This window comes from Oratosquilla oratoria, chromosome 12 (assembly GCF_046742065.1).
Source record: "Oratosquilla oratoria isolate Oo_2021 chromosome 12, ASM4674206v1, whole genome shotgun sequence".
Classification (NCBI taxonomy): Eukaryota; Metazoa; Arthropoda; class Malacostraca; order Stomatopoda; family Squillidae; genus Oratosquilla; species Oratosquilla oratoria.
This window is the reverse complement of record NC_134788.1, coordinates 31,645,164-31,669,137: the sequence shown is the minus strand read 5'-3', so window position 1 is coordinate 31,669,137 and position 23,974 is coordinate 31,645,164. Positions and strand designations below refer to the sequence as shown.

Sequence of the window (23,974 nt, the reverse complement as noted above, 5' to 3'; positions counted from 1 at the left end):
TACATATCAGGTGTGACCACAAAATTCCTGCAACACAAACCTCTGAAATGCAGATGGGTTCTGATGCGAATAATGGCATTTAGGGTTCTTGCACTCAGTCTGTTCCTTAATTTTGTTTTAACTATTGTAGCATGAGAAAATATACGTTCAACAACAGCATTGTTAACTGGTGTGACAAGACAGGACAATGCACATGTTGCTGGGTCTATAAAATATTTGTTGCCAAGTGTATCATAGCGATTACCTACTCCTATCCAGAACTGAACAGAGTCATCTGGTATTTTGTTGTCAAATACTGCCTCTTCAACCCAGTTTACATGTAATACATTTCTATACTGCTGTTCAATGGCATTATATTTATGTGCTCGTAAGGTAGGGAATGGTAGATCCTTATATGGCTCCCTTACTGTTTGACTCAAAATTTTGATGGGTGAAGACTACTGAGACCCTTGTATATGTTCCTCGTAGGAAGCAGACGTTTCTCAACTTGCTTGATGGCCTCCACGAGAAAGCTGTAACATCGAGCCTTGACGTCCTGAACTTTTGTTTCACCACTAACTTGATGCATCTCGATATACCTCTCCACTTCCATGGCAAAGCGAGCTCCAAAATCTACTTCGGATATAACTAATTCACTTCCATCTGGGCTGAAAACTCTTGCCCGTAGACTATGATGATGTTGAGCAAGCTCACTTTCCATGCTCTGAGGATCGGCATCCGTGGCTTGAAAATATGAGTTGACGCGTTCAAACTCCATAACAATGGGTGTGACACACTGAAAATACCAATAGTTGATTGGGTTATTTAGGATGTCAGAAATCATACGTGTCTTATACCTGACATCAGCTCCACTAGCCTGCTCAGCTCACATGAAGTATGCCTTCAGTTCTTCCCAATTCATCAACATGCTGTACATTACTTTCCCGCGCACTAGCCATCTGGTCTGAGAAGCTTGCTGAAATGGCAGCGAGGTTCCTTTCCTTTCTTCATTTGGGTTCATTATGCTAAACAATTGTTTGTAAGCTGCCCTCCTTACTGTACTCTTGGAAAACTATTTTGGTATTTCTGAAATTAAAAATCCCAAGCATGAAGGCAGCTTCTCAAATGCATGCTTCACGCACAGTGCTAGAGAGTGATAAATGCATTTTACTTGCACACAATCTGGAGACTCCTGCTGTATTCGGGTCCAAACAGTTATTAACTCCAGTCATAACTGAGGCACCATCACTTGCAAAACCAATGCGGTTACTAAGTTCTAAACCTAGATTTGTAACAGCAGCTTTAATGACAGTGAATAATGCTTCCCCTTTTGTGTCATTGACAGGAATAAGACCAACAAACTCTGTTACTATTCTCTTTTCCTTTTTGCTGCAGTAACGTATCGCAATACATAAATACTTCACTGTCCCAACATCGGTTGACTTATCTACTAAAAGGGCAAATTTTTCTCCTTCTAGATGCTTCTTCAGTTCCTGTTTACGGGTTGGGGACACAACTTTTTTATCTATTAATGTATTTCTTTATTATTATTATTATTTTTTATCTACCAGTCTCTGCCCATGACGTCACGACGCATGCACAAAAGACAATAAACCAAAATTCTTTCTCCTTCTTTTCTTTCTCTCTTTTCTTTGTTATTTAATGTTATGTTTTATCTTTATTTTTTGTCTATCAATCTATTTCTTCGTTATTTAATTTTCTTTTTATCTTTTTTTTTATCTACCAATCTCTGCCCATGACGTCACGGCGCATGTGCAAAAGACAATAAATCCGACGACGACCAACGATTAACCTAAAATTCAAAATTGATTCTTTTTCCTATCTCTTTTCTTTTTTATTTAATTTTCTGTTTTATCTTTTTGATCTATTAATGTATTTCTTTATTATTTATTTTTTTATCTACCAGTCTCTGCCCATGACGTCACGACGCATGCGCAAAAGACAACAAACCAGAAGACGACCAACAACTAATTCTTTTAAAATTAATTCTTTCTCCTTTCTCTCTTTCCTTTGTTATTTAATTTTATGTTTTATTTTTTGATCCATTAATGTATTTCTTCGTTATCTATTTTTTTATCTGCCAGTTTCTGCCTATGACGTCACGGCGCACGCGCAAAAGACAACAAACCCGACAACGACCAACGATTAACCTAAAATTCAAAATTAATTCTTTCTCCTTTCTACATTTCCTTTGTTATTTAATTTGGTGTTTTATCTTTTTGATCTATTAATGTATTTCTTTATTATTATTTTTATCTACCAGTCTCTGCCTATGACGTCACGACGCATGCGCAAAAGACAATAAACCAAAATTCTTTCTCTTTCTTTTCTTTCTCTCTTTTCTTTTGTTGTTTAATGTTATGTTTTATCTTTATTTTTCGTCTATCAATGTATTTCTTCGTTATTTAATTTTCTTTTTTATATATTTTTTATCTACCAGTCTCTGCCCATGACGTCACGACGCATGCACAAAAGACAACAAAATCGACGACGACCAACGATTAACCTAAAATTCAAAATTGATTCTTTCTCCTTTCTGTCTTTTCTTTGTTATTTAATTTTCTGTTTTATCTTTTTGATCTATTAATGTATTTCTTTATTGTTTATTTTTTTTATCTACCAGTCTCTGCCCATGACGTCATGACGCGTGCGCAAAAGACAACAAACCAGAAGACGACCAACAACTAATTCTTTTAAAATCAATTCTTTCTCCTTTCTCTCTTTCCTTTGTGTTTCCTTTTATGTTTTATTTTTTGATCTATTAATGTATTTCTTCGTTATTTATTTTTTCTATCTACCAGTCTCTGCCCATGACGTCACGACGCATGCGCAAAAGACAACAAACACGACGACGACCAACGATCAACCTAAAATTCAAAATTAATTCTTTCTCCTTGCTCCCTTTTCTTTGTTATCTAATTTAATGTTTTATCTTTTGGATCTATTAATGTATTTCTTTATTGATTATTTTTTTATCTACCAGTCTCTGCCCGTGACGTCACGACGCATGCGCAAAAGACAACAAACCCGAAGACGACCAACAATTAATTCTTTCAAAATTAATTCTTTCTCCTTTCTCTCTTTTCTTTGTTATTTAATTTTATGTTTTATCTTTTTGATCTATTAATGTATTTCTTCGTTATTTATTTTTTTATCTACCAGTCTCTGCCCATGACGTCACGGCGCATGCGCAAAAGACAACAAACACGACGACGACCAACGATCAACCTAAAATTCAAAATTAATTCTTTCTCCTTTCTCTCTTTTCTTTGTTATTTAATTTGATGTTTTATCTTTTTGATCTATTAATGTATTTCTTTATTATTTTTTTTTTTTATCTACCAGTCTCTGCCTATCACGTCACGACGCATGCGCAAAAGACAATAAACCAAAATTCTTTCTCTTTCTTTTCTTTCTCTCTTTTCTTTGTTATTTAATGTTATGTTTTATCTTTATTTTTCGTCTATCAATGTATTTCTTCGTTATTTAATTTTCTTTTTAATATTTTTTATCTACCAGTCTCTGCCCATGACGTCACGACGCATGCACAAAAGACAACAAAATCGACGACGACCAACGATTAACCTAAAATTCAAAATTGATTCTTTCTCCTTTCTGTCTTTTCTGTTTTATCTTTTTGATCTATTAATGTATTTCTTTATTATTTATTTTTTTATCTACCAGTCTCTGCCCATGACGTCATGACGCGTGCGCAAAAGACAACAAACCAGAAGACGACCAACAACTAATTCTTTCAAAATTAATTCTTTCTCCTTTCTCTCTTTCCTTTGTTATTTAATTTTATGCTATATCTTTTTGATCTATTAATGTATTTCTTCGTTATTTATTTTTTTATCTACCAGTATCTGCCTATGACGTCACGGCGCACGCGCAAAAGACAACAAACCCGACAACGACCAACGATCAACCTAAAATTCAAAATTAATTCTTTCTCCTTTCTCTCTTTCCTTTGTTATTTAATTTGGTGTTTTATCTTTTTGATTTATTAATGTATTTCTTTATTATTTTGTTTTTATCTACCAGTCTCTGCCTATGACGTCACGACGCATGCGCAAAAGACAATAAACCAAAATTCTTTCTCTTTCTTTTCTTTCTCTCTTTTCTTTGTTATTTAATGTTATGTTTTATCTTTATTTTTCGTCTATCAATGTATTTCTTCGTTATTTAATTTTCTTTTTTATATATTTTATCTACCAGTCTCTGCCCATGACGTCACGACGCATGCGCAAAAGACAACAAAATCGACGACGACCAACGATTAACCTAAAATTCAAAATTGATTATTTTTCCTTTCTCTCTGTTCTTTGTTATTTATTTTTCTGTTTTATCTTTTTGATCTATTAATGTATTTCTTCGTTATTTATTTTCTTATCTACCAGTCTCTGCCCATGACGTCACGACGCGTGCGCAAAAGACAACAAACCAGAAGACAACTAATTCTTTCAATATTAATTCTTTCTCCTTTCTCTCTTTCCTTTGTTATTTAATTTTATGCTATATCTTTTTGATCTATTAATGTATTTCTTCGTTATTACTTTTTTTATCTACCAGTCTCTGCCTATGACGTCACGGCGCATGCGCAAAAGACAACAAACCCGACAACGACCAACGATTAACCTAAAATTCAAAATTAATTCTTTCTCCTTTCTCTCTTTCCTTTGTTATTTAATTTTATGTTTTATCTTTTTGATTTATTAATGTATTTCTTTATTATTTTGTTTTTATCTACCAGTCTCTGCCCATGACGTCACGACGCATGCGCAAAAGACAATAAACCAAAATTTTCTCTTTCTTTTCTTTCTCTCTTTTCTTTGTTATTTATTGTTATGTTTTATCTTTATTTTTCGTCTATCAATGTATTTCTTCATTATTTAATTTTCTTTTTTATATATTTTATCTACCAGTCTCTGCCCATGACGTCAGGACGCATGCGCAAAAGACAATAAACCCGGAGACGACCAACGATTAACCTAAAATTCAAAACTAATTCTTATTCCTTTCTCTCTTTTCTTTGTTATTCAATTCTATCTTTTATCTGTTTGATCTATTATTGTATTTCTTTATTCTTTATTCTACCAGTCTCTGCCAATGACGTCACGACGCATGCGCAAAAGACAACAAACCAGAAGACAACTAATTCTTTCAATATTAATTCTTTCTCCTCTCTCTCTTTCCTTTGTTATTTAATTTAATGCTATATCTTTTTGATCTATTAATGTATTTCTTCGTTCATTGTTTTTTTATCTACCAGTATCTGCCCATGACGTCACGACGCATGCTCAAAAGACAACAAACCCAACGACGACCAACGATTAACCTAAAATTCAAAATTAATTCCTTCTACTTTCTTTCCTTTCTTTTATGTTTCGTAATTTTGATCTATTAATGTATGCCTATGTTATTTATCTTTTTATCTACCAGGCTCTGCCTATGACGTCACGACGCATGCGCAAAAGATAACAAACCAGAAGACAACTAACAACTTAATTCTTTTAAAATTAATTCTTTCTCCTTTCTCTCTTTCCTTTGTTATTTAATTTTATGTTTTATTTTTTGATCTAGTAACGTATTTCTTCGTTATTTTTTTTTTATCTACCAGTCTCTGCCTATGACGTCACGACGCATGCGCAAAAGACAACAAACCCGACAACGACCAACGGTTAACCTAAAATTCAAAAGTAATTCTTTCTCTCTTTCCTTTGTTATTTAATTTGGTGTTTTATCTTTTTGATCTATTAATGTATTTCTTTATTATTATTTTTATCTACCAGTCTCTGCCCATGACGTCACGACGCATGCGCCAAAGACAACAAATCAAAATTCTTTCTCCTTCTTTTCTTTCTCTCTTTTCTTTGTTATTTAATGTTATGTTCTATCTATTTTTTGTCTATCAATCTATTTCTTCGTTATTTAATTTTCTATTATATATATATTTTTTATCTACCAGTCTCTGCCCATGACGTCACGACGCATGCACAAAAGTTAACAAAATCGACGACCAACGATTAACCTAAAATTCAAAATTGATTCTTTCTCCTTTCTGTTTTTTCTTTGTTATTTAATTTTCTGTTTTATCTTTTTGATCTATTAATGTATTTCTTTATTATTTATTTTTTTATCTACCAGTCTCTCTCCATGACGTCACGACGCGTGTGCAAAAGACAACAAACCAGAAGACGACCAACAACTAATTCTTTCAAAATTAATTCTTTCTCATCTCTCTCTTTCCTTTGTTATTTAATTTTATGCTATATCTTTTTGATTTATTAATGTATTTCTTCGTTCATTGTTGTTTTATCTACCAGTCTCTGCCCATGACGTCACGACGCATGCGCAAAAGACAACAAACCCGAATTCTTTCTCCTTCTTTTCTTTCTCTTTTTTCTTTGTTATTTAATGTTATGTTTTATCTTTATTTTTTGTCTATCAATCTATTTCTTCGTTATTTAATATCCTTTTTATGTTTTTTTATCTACCACTCTCTGCCCATGACGTCACGGCGCAGGCGCAAAAGATAACAAACCCAAAGACGACCAACGATTAATTCCTTCAAAATTAATTTTTTCTCCTTTCTCTCTTTCCTTTGTTATTTAATTTCGTGTTTTATCTTTTTGATCTATTAATGTATTTCTCTGCTATTTTTTTATCTACCAGTCTCTGCCTATGACGTCACGACGCATGCACAAAAGACAACAAACCCGAAGACGACCAACAATTACTTATTTCAAAATTAATTCATTCTCCTTTCTCTCTTTTCTTTGTTATTTAATTTTATGTTTTATCTTTTTGATCTATTAATGTATTTCTTTGTTATCTATTTTTTTATCTACCAGTCTCTACCCATGACGTCACGGCGCAAGCGCAAAAGAGAACAAACCCGAAGACGACCAACGGGTGTTGGGCACTCGCTGCTCGACGCAAGCAGAGAGTGTTGCAGTGGGTTTAGCATTGACCCATGCTCTCAACACCCACCAACGTAATGTAGTTGTGCACACAGATAGTCTAGCTCTATTACACTTAGTATCTAGAATGACCACAAACACCTAATGACCTCGTTGCTATTTCAGCTCAAGGCCCTCCGCCAGCAGGGGAGATCAGTCGTCCTCAACTGGGTGCCGGGACACATCGGCATCCAAGGGAATGAAGCGGCAGACAGGGTGGCCAGAAGAGCGGTCACAGGAGATATGGAAGGAGGCGGAATTGGTGTCCTCTCTACTGGAGGGCATGGGAAGAGGCCGGGGCGGAAGACTGGACCCTACAGGTCATCAAGACAGGCTATCGTCTTCCCTTTCACACTGTCCCAAACCTTTCCCCCTATCCAATCCAAGTCAGCAGCTACCATCCGGACTTGGATCGCGGGCGGGCCCTAGAGAAGGAAATCTCCGTTCTGCTCCAGAAAGGAACTTTAGAGGAAGTCTCGACTCCGGTCCCAGGGTTCTATTCAAGACTATTCCTAGTAGAAAAGACAACAGGGGGGTGGAGACCAGTCATCGATTTGTCTCTACTCAACAAGTTCCTTTCCCTGACGAAGTTCCGAATGAACACCCCAGAGTCCGTAAGGGCATCTATCAGGGAATGGGACTTCATAGTGTCACTGGACCTCCAAGATGCCTATTTCCAAATACCAGTGCATCCCTCCTCCAGGAAATTCCTCAGAATCGTCCACAAGGGCAACACCTTCTAGTTCACCTGCCTATGCTTCGGACTTTCCACAGCACCCCAAGTCTTCACCAGAGTGTTCAAACTCGTTTCAGCGTGGTCCCACTCCAAGGGAATTTGCTTACTCCGTTACCTGGACGATTGGCTGATCCTTGCACATTCCGCCCAGCTATGCCAAGAACACCTGAGAATGGTCCTAACCTTCGTCCGAAAATTGGGCACCGTAGTAAACCCGAAGAAGTCAGATTTCTTGCCAAAACAGAGAGTCACGTACCTGGGTATGGTCCTGGACTCATCCCTAATGAAGTCCTTCCCAGTAGAAAAGAGGATCCAGAATCTCACTTTTCTTGTCGCACAAGCACTATCGACCGGGTTCCTGACGGCGAAACAGTGCCAAATCCTCCTGGGCCATATGGCCTCCGTAGAGAGATTAATCCCCAGGAGCAGACAAAGAATGCGACCGCTACAGTGGCTCCTCAAGTCTCAGTGGTCCCCGCAAGAGGGAGAACCACTACAACACATCACCCTCACCGAAGAAGTCAAGAATTCTCTTCTCTGGTGGAAGGACCCGTGCAACCTGCTCGTGGGGATGCCCCTCGGCCCATCTCCCCCCGAAGTCCTCCTGTTCTCCGATGCCTCCAAGGAGGGCTGGGGAGCCCACCTCAACGACGATCACGTCAGCGGTTCCTGGTCCACAGTCGAGCGGACAGCCCATATCAACTGGCTAGAGTTGAAAACAGTACTTCTGGCTCTCCGTCACTTCAAGGATCAAGTCTCGGGGAAAGTAGAGGGCATAATGTCGGACAATTCCTCGGTAGTAGCCTATCTGAATAAGCAAGGGGGCAAAGTCTCCCAGGACCTATGCCTTCTGACTATGGAAATCCTTAATCTAGCCGAGAATCTCTAAGTGTCACTCAAAGCCCGCTACATCCCAGGGAAGAAGAATGTCTGGGCGGACCACCTCAGCAGGAGTCAGATAATCAGCACAGAATGGCCCCTCCATCAAAGAGTAGCGAACTTCATCCTCAACAAATGGGGCTCCCCTCTGGTGGACCTTTTCGTCCCGGATCCTCTGGCGGCAGGAGAGGACGCTCTTCTGCAAAGTTGGGACAACCTAGACACCTACGCTTTCCCACCGTTTCCCTTGCCCCAGAAGCCCCATGGTTTCCAGACGCCCTCGATCTAGCAGTAGAAGAGCCCCTTGCCCTTCAGGGAAGACCAGACCTTCTACATCGACCTATCAACGGGGCTTGGCACAAGAACCCTTCAGCACTCGATCTTCACGCGTTCAGACTATGGTCCGGATCCTCCTAAAGAAGGGTTTTACCAGAGAGGTGGCGGAAGATATGTCCACTCCTATTCGCTCTTCCTCAGGTAACTTTTATCAAGGGAAATGGAATGCCTTTGCAGAATGGTGCCACTCCAGGAAAATAGTCCCAGATCAAGGCACCATTCCTGACATCGCCTCCTTCTTCCACTTCCTCAGGAAGTCAAAGAAGATCTCCCTCTCGGAAGGGCATGGCTATAGGGCAGCGCTAAATCAGGTGTTTTCTCTGAAGGGAATGGACCTAGCCCTTTCACCAGAAATTTCCATGCTTTTCAGGCATTTCAAAAAATCGTGCCCCCACAGGGAAATCAGCTCTCCTTCGTGGGATGTGGCATTAGTCCTGAATTCTCTGAGGGGTCCCCCTTGCGAACCACCTCCGAGATGCACATCTGAAGGACCTCACCTTGAAGACAGTTTTTCTTCTAGCCCTGGCATCTTCCAAGAGAGTAGGGGAGTTACACGCCATCTCTTATAGAGTCGCCCATTCAAAAGGATGGAAAGAGGTCTCCTTCACTTTCATGCCTCAATTCATTGCCAAAAACCAAGATCCTGCCAAATCCGACCCTAGATTCTGGTCCTTTAGTGTTCCTTCCTTAGACGAATTTGTAGAGGGAGAACAAACGGAAATAGTCCTATGTCTGGTACGAGCCATCCGGACCTACCTCAAGAGAACTGAACATCTTAGACCAGAATTAAAGAGGTTGTTCGTCTCTACTAAAGGTAAGCCGAAGCCCATCACTAAGAATTCCATTTCTTACTGGATCAAGGAAGTCATCCGCAGAGCCTACGAAATGAACCACATAGATTACCCTAAAGCGAAAGCCCATGACCTGAGGGCACTAGGGACCTCCCTAGTCTTTAGAAAGAATCTGTCGGTCAACCAGGTTCTTCAAGCAGGTATATGAAAGAGCCAGAATACGTTCACTTCCTTTTACCTCAAAGAAGTAATGTGGGAATCTTTAGGGAACTTCTTTTTGGGCCCCATAGTTGCCGCCCAAGAAGTCCTGAGATGACATATCCCTCCCCAATAGCACATAGCCGACCCTGACAACTCATCCAGGTTCTGGCTCGGCAAACACGGTGATAACTTTCCAAAGTCCTTCTCATACTCCTACATTCCCTTACCTCACCCGAGGGCTCTCAAGCATTCCAAGGGAATCAATTCAAGCCCTTCAGTGGTACAAAAGTGAATATAACCTGTCTGTCTCCACTCCTAGGAACAGAAATGGGTGCACTTCAAAGTTTAGGGGAATGTATAGGGGTCTGGTCAACGTAAGTCTTAGCACACTAAAATTTCCTTACGGAGGTTTTCCAGGCTAGATAACAACTTCCTTCCCTCCTAAGTCCGAGTCTCCTATTGTAAGGAGTACCGAAGAGTTTGTATTCTTCGGAACAAATGTAATTTTCGCAGGAAAATTAATTTTTCCCTGATACAAACCTGAGGTACTCCTTACCTCTAATGGCCCTCCTCAACCACCCCTCTAAAAGTTCCTTCTCCCTTGCCTGACAAACCTTGTGATTAATTTCATACCTGGCTCAGAGAATGGAGTATAGTGTGCGAGACTTGTGGTGGAGGGGAAGGGCCCCCTTGCCCCAATAGGGCCCCTTACTGAGGATAAGCGTTGCCCAGACCCACGGAGTGAGGATTTTAAAAACGCATAGTGTTTAGCGGTAGGAATATTGCGCTACGCGAAGTATCCTATTGTAAGGAGTACCGAAGAGTTTGTATCAGGGAAAAATTAATTTTCCTGCGAAAATTACATTTTTCAGTATTACTGTATTATTTTTGTTTTTAATATTAAACCAATTGTAGTAACTTTAATATTTTGTGTGTGAATTAATCCTAACTTAACAATATGAAGCAGTGTGGTTAGAGAAACGTGTAGAGACATGTGTTCAGAGTACTAATATGACTTGATATGACGATAAGAAATAAATACATACATATATATATATATATATATACATACATATATACACTGAATTGAGCACCACAGCATTTTCACAGTTATTAATTTTCTTCTTAATATTTTCAAGTTTCCTCACTAAAGTTCTAATATTAGGAGGATGAGCGGAAACGAACTTTCCAAAGTTCTCCATTTTAATTATTCGACGTTTCGACTACAAGGAGTCATTTTTAAGATACAAGAACAGTTAAGACAACACAATTTACAGATACATTACATGGTCACAGGAAAAATTAGAATGCTACACCCTTAGGTCAAGCGCGATCTTTAAACCTCCGATGACCTGACCCTAAAAGACTTTCTCAGAGCTTGAGGAGGGGGAGGGGAAGGGGGAGGGAGAGGTGAGGGGGGAAGAGAAGTCTGAGTAATGTGAGGTGAAGGGGATCAGGTGATTTCGGCCCAAGGTGATTTCGGCCCGGTGATTTCGGCCCAAGGTTTTTCTGGGCCGAAATCGCCGGTGATTTCGGCCCAGCGAAAATAACCTTTTAAGCTTGAATGCTGGGTGCCCTGGCTTGGTGCACTGTATAATTTCAATTTAGATAATTTGTTGGTGAAGTAGCGTGCTTAGCATGCATAGGGAGGTTATGTACATGTCGCGTGGACGTATTAAATAAGGAAATGGCAGACAACAAATTAGCCTCTACATTGATCACAGGAGACAATTCTCTTATATACACAGCCTCTAACATTTTCAGTTCCTTAATGTTATTGCACTGGGCTAGCACTTCAGTGTTATGAACAACGGTTGCTCTATCCAACACAGACTTGTGATACTGTTCAAAATTATTTTTAATGGCTCCCTGTTGGAGGTGGAGAGTTAAACGTCTGCTAAGGCTGCATGTCGTATAACCAACATAGCTACGAGAATAGAGCTCACAGTTTCCAGAAGTGCAATTGAACTGATAGACTACGTTAGTTTTCGACAGCATCCCACAGGTGCCAGACAAATCATTTTTGAGGACTAGGGAACTAGTGTTTTGTTGTTGTTGTTTTTCTTTAAATATCACCAAGCGCAAGACATCGTTTTCATCCACCGGTTTACAATTTCGAAAAACAATGTCTTTAATGCATTTCTCATCCTCATGTTAAGCGATGCTGAAGATATTCTTGTAAAAAAAAAAATTGATGATATTATTGTGGGGAGGGGTATGTTTATACAAACTACTGTCAAGCATTATATTAGTAATGTTGTCAAAGTCTGTTGGAATAACCGTTATTCATTAACAGCTGGCGTAGGTATTGTAGTTCTGAGTGGAGTGAATGCCAGGACGAGCAAACCTTAATCGCCCGTCACACGTAGGCCTTAATAACACCTCTTTTGTACTCAGCCGTACATTCACTCTCACCGTTCATGCATTTCCCAGCATTGGTGGGCTGGCGATAAACAGAAGTCATGAAATTGTCAGATGACGCGTCCACCATAACATCAAGAAACGGGAGTTTGTTGTTATAGTTTAACTCAACAGAAAATTTTAAACCTGAAACTTTCTGGAGATTCGAACTAAGTTCTTCAAGTAACCGCAGGTCAGACACACACAAAAATATTGTCTATATACCTGCGGTACAAAGAGGGCTTAATAGGAAGGTTGCTAATTACTTCTTCCTCAACATGGGCCATGAAGGCTTGAGCAAATAAAAAAAAACCAGGGGGGAGCCCATGGTAACCCCGTCAGTCTGAATATACAAATCACCTAAAGGGCATTTAAAAGGGGCTTCTGATGTACAAGCCAGGAGCATGTCTTTCAAGATAGGCTCAGAAAGTTTGGGGGGAGGGAGCACTGGATGGCGGTAGGTGTAATTTAAGATGATGTAAATAGTTCTAATCAAGGGGACATGGGAAAAGAGACTCTCAGCGTCCAGAGAGGCCAAAATGCCCGAGGGCTGGTTACATCTTAAAATGTCAACAAATTCATCAGTAGATTTAAGGGAATGAGTGGTGGGGATGTAAGGGGTGATGATCTGATTTAAGCATTTAGCTAGTGAATAAGTGGGGGTAGGGATTTGAGAGATGATGGTTCTAGGCATGTTGTGTATAACATTCATAATTTGTGTCATTTAACAGATGATGTAAATAGACATGGATCAATTGATAAATTCAGTGCCTTTCCTTTTGAGAATTATCTTGGATACCTAAAAAATTGCTTAGAAAACCTGTCTTCTCATGCAAATAGTTAATAGAATTTATGAATTGAAGGCATATGAACCTGAAGAGAATAATTCTAAATATCCAGTTGCAAAGGTGGTCCACAGTAATGGGCCAGTACTAAGTAATTTTCCTTGTGTACAGTTTAAAGTTTTATACCTAAAGAACTTTTGTATCAAAGTGAACCCAGCTAACCATGGCATAATTATTAATAGTAAGGTTGGGAAAGTAGTGAATATATTGAAGTATGAAGGAGACCCAGACATTTATTTGTTATATCACATCTACAAAGTTTATGAAGATTTTTACAAATATCCTGTGCAGTCAAGTTCTCTGGGTATATATGCTGTTAGTAATGAAAGTAAGAGCCTAAGAACATGCTCATATAAAGATACTGAATGTAATTATATTTTTCCCCCTTCAGTCTCGTTTGCCAAAGTTTGCATATTTTCCCTTTCTTCACAGTCCACCAACAGTGAGCAGTGGCTTCTTTTGAAAAATGGTTGTCTGATGTAAAATGTTACTATATTCTTGATTTAATTTGATAGTAGACATATTGAGGTTATTATATAGGCTAGTGTACCACAGTTTTAACCCAGCCCAATCTTACCCTAGCTCAATGGAAAGAGTAACCCTGGCTTTATGTACTGAAGGGGGATTCCTGTCCAGACTTATCCTGTATTCCCAACTTAGACTGTACCTCATTACTCATCAGGTGCCAAGGAGGGCAATCAAATCTTCTTACAGGAGTCATAGTTCAATATAGAGTGAGGGCTACCAGTACAGTATACTGTTCATAGAGCAGTGAGGATGGGTGAGGACTGTGTTGCACAGTTACTGTACAGTACAGTACATGTTTAACCTTCATGTAGCTTTTATAATCCAATTGTATCTAAAAGCAGGAAGGTATGGCAGAATTTGCTGTTATTGTCTTTGAGGAAGGAAATGAAATTGCTGTGGTTCCTGATACCTGACTGCTGGATGGGAAATGTTATTGGCCACGATACCGTGACACTTCAAAGCTCAACAGAGCTATCAAGGAGAAAGTCACCCCAGAAGGAAGCTGGACACAGTATGATGCAAGAGTACTCGGTAAATGTGGTAACTTTAATTTCTAAATATCCTATATATGAATAATTTTGAATATTTCAGTTGACTTAATGTGTATGAATGTATGCTGTAGAACTGCTCTATTACTAATGTACAAATTAGGTGGTATGTTCATAGTTCAATATATCTGACATATGTTATCATTAGTAAAGTTAACAGATATTTTAGCTTACACATAGTGTTATTTTTTGCAAAAATATCTCGTTACTAAAACTTTCCTTTTTGCATTTCAGCTGAGTATGGTCAAGCTCGAGCAATGGTAAAGAAGGCAGAATATTCCTCAGATATTCAAAGTGAAGCAGAACTTGGAAGAGGAAACAGAAGGTATAACTTTCATGTAGTCTTTATTACCAGTATTTACTTGCACCATTTTTATGTAACTGCACCACGAAAAGTTTTTGGAGCTTAACTGCTGAGCAAAAAAGAAATGGTTGGAAACCAATTTTAAGCTCAACTTTTCATTGCCGATTTTATTGTATAACTTGTTAAGTTCTGAATACCATGATCAAGTATCTTTAAAGGTGAAATCACCATACCCATCCATCGAAGTCAACAGTAGTCTAACGAACCCTAATAAGTGAACAATCTTTTGTCCTTATGGAATGTGTGTGTATGTATATTTACCTAGTTGCCCTCCTGAAGTCTGGTACTTGGATGTTATTCGTACTTTTCAATTCTTCCCAAATAACATAAAATCTTATTTCTTTGTGATCGCTAGAGCCTAGACTATCTCCCATTTTTATGTTACTCATTAGATGCTCATCATTAGTTAAAGCTAAGTCCTTAGCACTTTCTCCCCTTGTAGGATCGGATTCTTTGGCCTAGTCTATATTGGGAGAGATTTATAACACTTTTCCACGACATCCAAAGAGGTAGTGTTGTAGACGCGTTATTTACTTTTTATACGGTGGTTTCCCCAGTAGGCCTATATCTACTGGATAGAGCAGAAAAAGGGGCTCTGTAGGTCACCATTTGCCACTACTGATCCGATTCCGCATCACACATACCTTTCATGGCTTGTCTTACTGAGGAAGCCTTCTCCTCGTCATTAGAAGTGGTAGGGTTTGATGAATCCTGGACAGCAGAGGTGGACAGAAGAGCGCCAGACGTAGACTGGACAGGTGGCGGAGGGGAGTCCGGATCAGCTGACGCAGGGCAGGACGGTGGGTGGGAGGGAGCGGCAGGTTTGAAGCTGGAAATTGTGTTTTGCCTTGCCTTTCTTTCCCTTTTTTTTTTTTTTTTTTTAATTTTCAACATAATGCTGGTTTATTGAAGATTCTATATATCACTGGGAGATATTCTTTCACATAGCCCTTGGGTTTTCACAGCAGTAAATCAGTAAAGGCTTTACCTTCAGATCACCACCTGCATAACCACCCAGCACCAGGGTTAATGTTAATCTGTCCTTGGATGCTTTAAATCCTGGCATTGTTTTCTCCTTAGCAGTAAAGGTTCTGGATGACATTTTCTTCTAATACAGGCCTGTCTCTTCGTAGTTTATCACCTGTTTTGCACTACACCCATCCTCTTCAATTTCAAAAGAACAAGGGAAGGCAAGAAGTTTCTGTCTCAGGAGTTACAGGATGAGAACAAGCACATGCAAAACTACTGCTTGACACTGAGAACAAGCTCTTCTTGACAGAAATAATAACAAAACAAATCAGTTCAGCAAACACATTGGATTTATTATATATCAACAATGAACAATTCACTATATGGGATCTAATATCACTCTGGAAAGAATTCATTAGAATATAAGAGTTGTGTCTCAGAGGATAAAATAAAGATTGCTGAATATGTTACCGTGGATATATTTACAGTAACACAAGTTACAACAATGGCTTGCACTCTAATCAATGCTAAGGTAAAAAGAACAGTATCTATCCGTCATGACGTGCAGATATCTATATCCACCAGTTACACCATTCTCTAATATTCTCATTGGTGTTTCGTAATTACATAAACATTCATGCATTTAACAGAACATTTAATCTTCAATTATGAACACAGAAAAATGCAATTATACAATAGGCCAATGAAAGGTCACTCCACTGCACAAAATAACATTTACAATTGACAATATATGTGTGTGATGACACAATACTTAATAACTGAAAATACCATCATACAGACAAGTTAAATCATTCAGGTCACACCAGAGAGACCCCTCACCAGCATGGGTCATCACAATATATGAGATCAACCTTTCATGAGTCAATACAAGACATTTGAAAAAGTCCTTCATAAGAAAGCTGAAAAGACTTCATTTCTGTATGGGTCACCATGTGATGTGAGAAAGCTGCATTGCACAAGTAAGTCACACTTCAAAGGTTTCTTTCCAGTGTGGGTTAACACATGATCTTTGAGATGACTCTTGTGAAAGTTGCATCACACACGTTACACTACAAAGACTTCTGTTCAGTGTGGGTCACCTTATGTCGTTTGAGATTATACTTTTTTGAGAAATCTTTAGAACACAGGTCACACTTGAAAAGTTTTTCTCCAGCGTGGGTCATCATGTGTCGTTTGAGAGCACTCTGTAATAAGAAAGCTGCATCGCACACACTACATTTGAAGGGCCTCTCTCCTGTGTGGGTCATCATGTGAGATTTGAGACCACTCTTTGCTGAGAAAGCTGCATCGCATAGGTTACACTGGAAAGGCTTTTCTCCTGTGTGGGTACGCATGTGAGATTTGAGACTACTCTTTGCTGAGAAAGCTGCATCACATAGGTCACACTGGAAAGGCTTCTCTCCAGTGTGGGTCATAATGTGACATCTGAGTTGACTCTTTTGTGAGAAAGCAGCATCACACAGATTACACTGGAAAGGTTTCTCTCCAGTGTGGGTCATCATGTGAGGTTTCAGATGACCCTTTTCTGAGAAAGCTGCATTGCACAGGTTACACTGGAAAGGCTTTTCTCCTGTGTGGGTACGCATGTGAGATTTGAGATCACCTTTTCTTGAGAAAGCTGCATCACACTGGTCACACTGGAAAGGCTTCTCTCCTGTGTGGGTCATCATGTGAGGTTTGAGACTACTCTTTGCTGAGAAAGCTGCATCGCATAGGTTACACTGGAAAGGCTTTTCTCCTGTGTGGGTACGCATGTGAGATTTGAGATCACCTTTTCTTGAGAAAGCTGCATCACACTGGTCACACTGGAAAGGCTTCTCTCCTGTGTGGGTCATCATGTGAGGTTTGAGACCACTCTTTGCTGAGAAAGCTGCATCGCATAGGTTACACTGGAAAGGCTTTTCTCCTGTGTGGGTACGCATGTGAGATTTGAGACTACTCTTTGCTGAGAAAGCTGCATCACACAGGTCACACTGGAAAGGCTTCTCTCCAGTGTGGGTCATAATGTGACATCTGAGTTGACTCTTTTGTGAGAAAGCAGCATCACACAGGTCACACTTGAAAGGCTTCTCTCCAGTGTGGGTCATAATGTGACATTTGAGTTGACTCTTTTGTGAGAAAGCAGCATCACACAGATTACACTGAAAAGGTTTCTCTCCAGTGTGGGTCATCATGTGAGGTTTCAGATTACTCTTTTTTGAGAAAGCTGCATTGCACAGGTTACACTGGAAAGGCTTTCCTCCTGTGTGGGTACGCATGTGAGATTTGAGATCACCTTTTCTTGAGAAAATTGCATCACACACGTCACACAGGAAAGGCTTCTCTCCAGTGTGGATCATTAAATGACGTTTGAGCTTACTCTTTGCTGAGAAAGCTGCATCACACAGGTCACACTGGAAAGGCTTCTCTCCTGTGTGGGTCATCATGTGAGGTTTGAGACAACTCTGTGCTGAGAAAGCTGCATCGCATAGGTTACACTGGAAAGGCTTTTCTCCTGTGTGGGTCCTCATGTGATATTTTAGAGTCTTTTCGTGAGAAAGCTGCATCACACAGGTCACTTTGGAAAGGATTCTCTTCAGTGTGGGTCATCACGTGATATTTAAGATGACTCATGAGATAAGTATGCCAAAAATGCTACACCAGATTCTTTTAATTATATGAATATAGAGAATCTCCTGATACCTTTTCCATTGAAATGTTTATATCTACCCTTGTTCTGAAAGAAAATAATAAATCTAACTTAATGGGAGCATAAGTGTAACACAAGCCTTTTGAGGGGTTTCATGTGATGTCACAGGTCATGTACCCACTGTGGAGTTGGCCACATTGGATGTCTTGCATGAGTTACATAGGGATACTTGGAATAAAATTCGGAGTTTATCTGAAAAATAGGGATCTGCTGGAATAACAGAAGGGTACACATTTCTCATTTTATCGTTTACCTGCTGAGACTAAAAGATGAATTGCAGCTGTGAAGAGGGGAGCATGGGACCTCATTGTATATCAGGTTAGTATTATATTTCTTAGAAAACAAAGTTTGTCAAAAATAAAAATCAATATGAATCATTAACCTCCAAAAATGGACTTACAAAGTTATAATGGAGGGAACCTGGTTTACAAACTATAATTTGCTGGTAAATCTTAAAATAATGTTTGAAATGTCATGGTATGTTATGTACATTATTTACTAATATTTCATATTTAGCATTTATAGGGATATCTATCGATATCATATCAACTGCTCAGCTGTTCATTTGACCAGAGATGTTTGGGTTGTACCGAATGTAGGACAAAACCCAGTGGACAAAACCCCAGCAGAGGTAGGACAAAACCCCAGCTGATCTAATTTTGACACAACTTTGGTACTATATGGAAAATATATGGGATTTTCAACCAAGGTTAAAATAATTAAAAAGTAACTTAGTAGTATCTCTTCTGGTTAATTTGGAGTGAATTCACACCTTCTACCTTAGTGACACTTTAATGAGGTGTGAAACATGTATTTTTATGAATACATGTACAGATGCAGTGACAGGTAGAAAATAATAATAATAATATTAGGATGTCCCAATGCAATGTAATAATAAAAATGAGGATTAAAAAGAAAAAAAAAATTAATAAATAGCATAATTTTTGGTCCAGTTTATTGATATACATTCAGTTGGTAATTTACATATACAGTCTCATTTTAAGTCTTGTGACCAGGTGCTGGGTTATTCAATCTACTTAAAATGAATAATATGTCCAACACCATCTAGGAAATCCTGTACATCTTTTTTCAGATCTCGATGGTCTTGGCATGAATTCTTCAGGAGCAAGTTGAAGCTCTTAGATTTGAATTTCTATCTTTTCTCTTGATGTTCACCAATCTGATCTTGAAATAATGTGATCATTACAACAGGGTCCAAATGCTGGGGTGCTTATATCTGATTAGTTTCCTGAAGGAGTTGTTCCATCCTTCACATATGTTATTTGTCCTGTCACCCCCTTCCAATGTAGCTTTGTTTACATTCCACACTTTTGGAGGAAAGACAGGAGGACAGTGACGCAGATGTAGGGTAGGCAGGGACCCGTCATCTGGAAACTGAATCAACCAACATCTTCCAGAAACATATGTACTGTCAAAGTAGGTCACTTAATCATCTAGTCCCTCAGGAGTTTTCTCTTTCAGGGATTCCATTCCAGATGCACCATCCTCTAGTGGTAGCAGGGCTAGTCCATCTAACATACCACAGAATTTTCTAACATCATCATTTGACTTGTACAAACCAACAAGTCCCAGTTCTTGTATCAAAGGATTACAAAGGCAGAGCATGCCTACAGGAGACCTTTTGGTCCATATCTAGGTCAGATGCGAAAAAAATCATAATAATAAATTAATAGATAAAAACTATAATGTAAATAACAAATAGAATACATATATAAATGCATAGGTATAATTAATAAACACACAGGTAAATAGTAAATGATAATAAATTGGCATATAACTAATAATAAATGAGAATCAAACAGACAAATGATAACAAAACAAAAACAAATATAAAATAAATTATAATCATTACAGCATCTTGCTTAGGTGTTTATCTAAATGATTCTTAAAGGTTCGAACTGAACTACATTGCACTACCTGTACAGGAAGTTTATTCCATTCATTAACTACATGGTTAGCAAAGTTGTTTCTACCCACTTCCAAATTGAATCTATTTCCGAACAGTTTGAGACCATTGTTTCTTGTCCGATTCTCATTCAATGTGAAAATTTGGTCAATTTTGATGTCAATTACCTTAAGAATTTTAAAGACCTGTATGAAGTCACCTCTGAGTCTACGCTTTTTTAGGGAAAACAGATTCATATGTTTTAATCAATTTTCGTATTATTTATTTTTGATATTTGGAATCAGTTTTGTGGCTCGTCGTTGTATCTTTCTCCAAGTACTCTGAGTGAAATGGTAAAAATAGCCCTGGGTTCTCACATGGCTCCCAAAGACCCTATGAATGGCCTGCATTGTTGCACTCTCAAAGTCTGTGATGTTGGTGGTTGAATCAAATTGGATTCCAAGTTGGTTACAGTGAGTTACTATGGAAGTGAGGAGTTCTTCATAGATAACTTGGCTCTTCCCTGGCAATATCGCATGTACGCATGAAACTGCACTTTCCTTGAATGGGACCCGGATGACATAAACCTGCTTAGCAATCTTTGGTGCCATTGAGTATGTGCCATCCATATGTCATTGTGGAGACCTGGCCAAGAGTCCCAGACCTTTTTCAGATGCAAATACTAGTAATCTGTTGGCAGCATCGACCCCATTGTCATGAATCAGGAAAGGCTTTGAGTTATCTCCATCAGTTGTTGTCCAACTTCCTTCTAGGATTAGTTCCTTTAGTGATGGAGGTTCCACAGGTCTGACTCCTTGCCTTTGAGGTCTTATATCCCGCTTAATAGATTCTGGTTTTCCAACCATGGTACGGACTTCATCTGTTGCTCCAAGCATAGCTTCAGCATACACTTGGACTGTCTTCCCCCTTTTCATTTTTGCATCAGATTTGATCTGAGACCGCACTTTTGCAACTGAAGCAGTATTAGGATTTGGTTCATCATTAGGTTCTCTGAAGTTCAAAGTTGAGTCCATAGTGAGGTTTGTACTGATTGCACCTTTAAATGAATATGCTGCCCACTGTGAACATTCCCACTGGATAGTGCTTTTTGACCACCTTTTTTGTTCTGTATCACCTCCATGCTCCTTCTGGGATTGTTGGGTTACTGGTTAGTCCATACAGTACAAGGGTTTACATACCCATATCATTCACACATCTCAGGATAACACCTCTGAGAGGACACTTCAAATATTGACTGTTAGGTGAGCAGTGTCTCAACTGACATTTGTTGAGCTAATTAACACCTGCCTCAGTTTGGATACTTAACTCCAGCAGGGCAGGTATCTTTAAACCCCAGTAATATTAAGCATATTTGTCAATGAGAGGGAAAAAAAAAAAAAAAAAAAAAAAAATTTTACCCTTGTATTCACACCTCATTAAAGTGTCACTATGGTGGGTGTGAATTCATCCCCAAGCTAACAAGAAGAGACATTGCTAAGTTACATTTTACTGGTATTAAACTCAGTTGAAAAATGCCATATATTTTTCATATCGTACCAAAGTTGTCAATCTAAATCTGCTGGGGTTTTATAATGCTGGCTTTTTGTCCTACCTCTGCCGGGGTTTTGTCTCTTTGGAGCATTGGGGTTTTGTTCACTGGATTTTTGTCTGTGGAACAGGATATACCAATATATGTATTTATAAGCCTAAATAATCCAATTTCTCACTTAAAACTCAATTTAGATTAAATTAGTTTAGATGAAGTTATGGTACATTATGCTACATTACTCATTATACTAAGTTACATTACAATATTGGGGTACATTAGATTACATTATGGTGTACAAACTACTATTTTCATCAAAATATTCAATTGCCAATATGATATGGTTGATGTATTTACAGTACCTAGTTGTATTTTACGGGATGAGAGCTATGCTCGTAGTGACCTGTTTTCGTATCTCTGCTCATCCAGTTTATTCTTAAAATTGTGTGTGTGTGTGTGTGTGGAGGGGGGGGGGGAGATCACAGTTCTTAGACAGGGTTCTTGCAGCCTTGCAAGATTTTGGTGGTCCATAAGTACAACCCCCAAGGTCCTAAGATCCTACAGAGAAGTCATGTACAAAGTTAGGTTAGGTTAGGATATGCAGCAAAATCTACCTTTGCTGGGTAGGTCTAAAAATGGACAAATATTGAGTAATAATTTCAGCATGCCCTCATAAGATACATCATTCACACAAACAAAACACTACTCTTAACCATACATACTATATAGGTACCCCGGAATCCGCGCGCGGCGCCACTGTCGACCATGTAATGTTTACGTCGCCATTTCTTACGGACCACCAGCTTCTGTTTAGTTAATTTGAATGCTTCCCGCGTTCAGCGGATGCGCAATATAATTAAAATTACCTTGTTGTTTTGCAAGTATATGCCCAATTCTTTAAATAGAAAATGTCTTCAGCGATTCGAACGGAAATTTGGTTATCAAACTCGGTAACATAGTTTTCCGAGTAAAAATATTAAGGTAAGGTATCACTAAATATTATTTAAATATACATAAACGTGTTTATCAACCTATTTTCTCCCGGATATGAGAAGCTTAAGAGCGTTGATCACTTAATGTTTGAGCTTAGGGTCGGCACATATAGGCATATCACCCATGAATCTTATGCGTCCAGTTCGTATTTGATTTTGTTTACACCACCATTGACGACCAAAACCACACAATGACGGTTTTTGCTTAAATGCATTATTTATATATAAAAAATAGCACATGTTTGCATTATTTGACCTATTTTCTTCAAAATGTGTGATTTCCATGTAAAATGATCGAAGAGAAGTTACGTTTTTATCCTCTGCAAAATTACTAACCGGCAACCAAGGCCGACCAAACCAAAACGCTGGCTTTTGCTCAAATGTATAATTTTAAATAAAAATTAGCATATGGTTGTATTGTCTGACCTATTTTCTTTAAAATGTGTGACTTCCATGTAAAATCATCAAAGAGAAGTTACGTTTTTATCCTCTACAAAATTACCAACAGCCAACTGCCGACCAAAACCAAAACCACGCAATGACGGTTTTTGCCCAAATGCATAATTTATATATAAAAAATAGCATATGCTTGCATTATTTGACATATTTACTTTAAAATGTGTGAATCCCATGTAAAATCATCAAAGAGAAGTTACGTTTTTGTCATGCAAAAGCAGTCATTGGTTGGGTTTGGTCGGCGTTGGTTGCCGGTTGGTAATTTTACAGAGGATAAAAGCGTAACTTCTCTTCGATCATTTTACATGGAAATCACACATTTTAAAGAAAATAGGTCAAATAATGCAACCATATGCTATTTTTTATATATATATTATGCATTTGAGCAAAAACCGTTATTGTGTCGTTTTGGTCAGCGTTGGTTGACTTCGGTCGGCGCTTAGCGAGACCCACCATTGACAGCTTCATGATTGCCATGAAAAGGCAAATATGGTATGATGGAGATGTCTCACATTGTTTTTGACATGCTCATGTGATTTGTTAACCCTTAAAAACCCAAGTATACCGAATTTTAATTAAATTGGACCAGTGGTTTAGAGTTAATGTGTATTTCTTTACCGAAATCTTTACAAAATACCACCCTTAATTCTAACACTTTGTTATGGTAAAGTCTAGCCAAAAATGCGGGCTAAAAAAATAATTTAAAAAATCGTATCTCCCTTATTTTTCAAGCTATTTCAAAAATTTAAAAAGTATTTTGTTTCTAATAAAGCTGTCTTTCATACGCAACAATAATTCAAGGGTT

At 38.5% G+C, this 23,974-nt stretch overlaps 1 protein-coding gene across 2 annotated transcripts in view; it reads right to left on the bottom strand.

Moving 5' to 3' along the window:
• Nucleotides 1–15,763: 15,763 nt before the first annotated feature.
• LOC143031227 (uncharacterized) overlaps nt 15,764–23,974 on the bottom strand; it is a 9,119-nt gene continuing 908 nt past the window's right edge. The window contains exons 1-2 of one of the 2 annotated variants that reach the window (XM_076194802.1): nt 22,084–22,441; nt 15,764–18,296 (exon numbers count right to left, since the gene is read on the bottom strand). In XM_076194802.1, coding sequence (XP_076050917.1) covers nt 16,630–18,126 — 1,497 coding nt within the window. In that variant the 5' untranslated portion in view covers nt 18,127–18,296; nt 22,084–22,441 and the 3' untranslated portion in view covers nt 15,764–16,629. Of the gene's footprint in view, nt 18,297–22,083; nt 22,442–23,974 lie in introns of those variants that run through there. The other variant, XM_076194801.1, reaches the window with a different exon arrangement.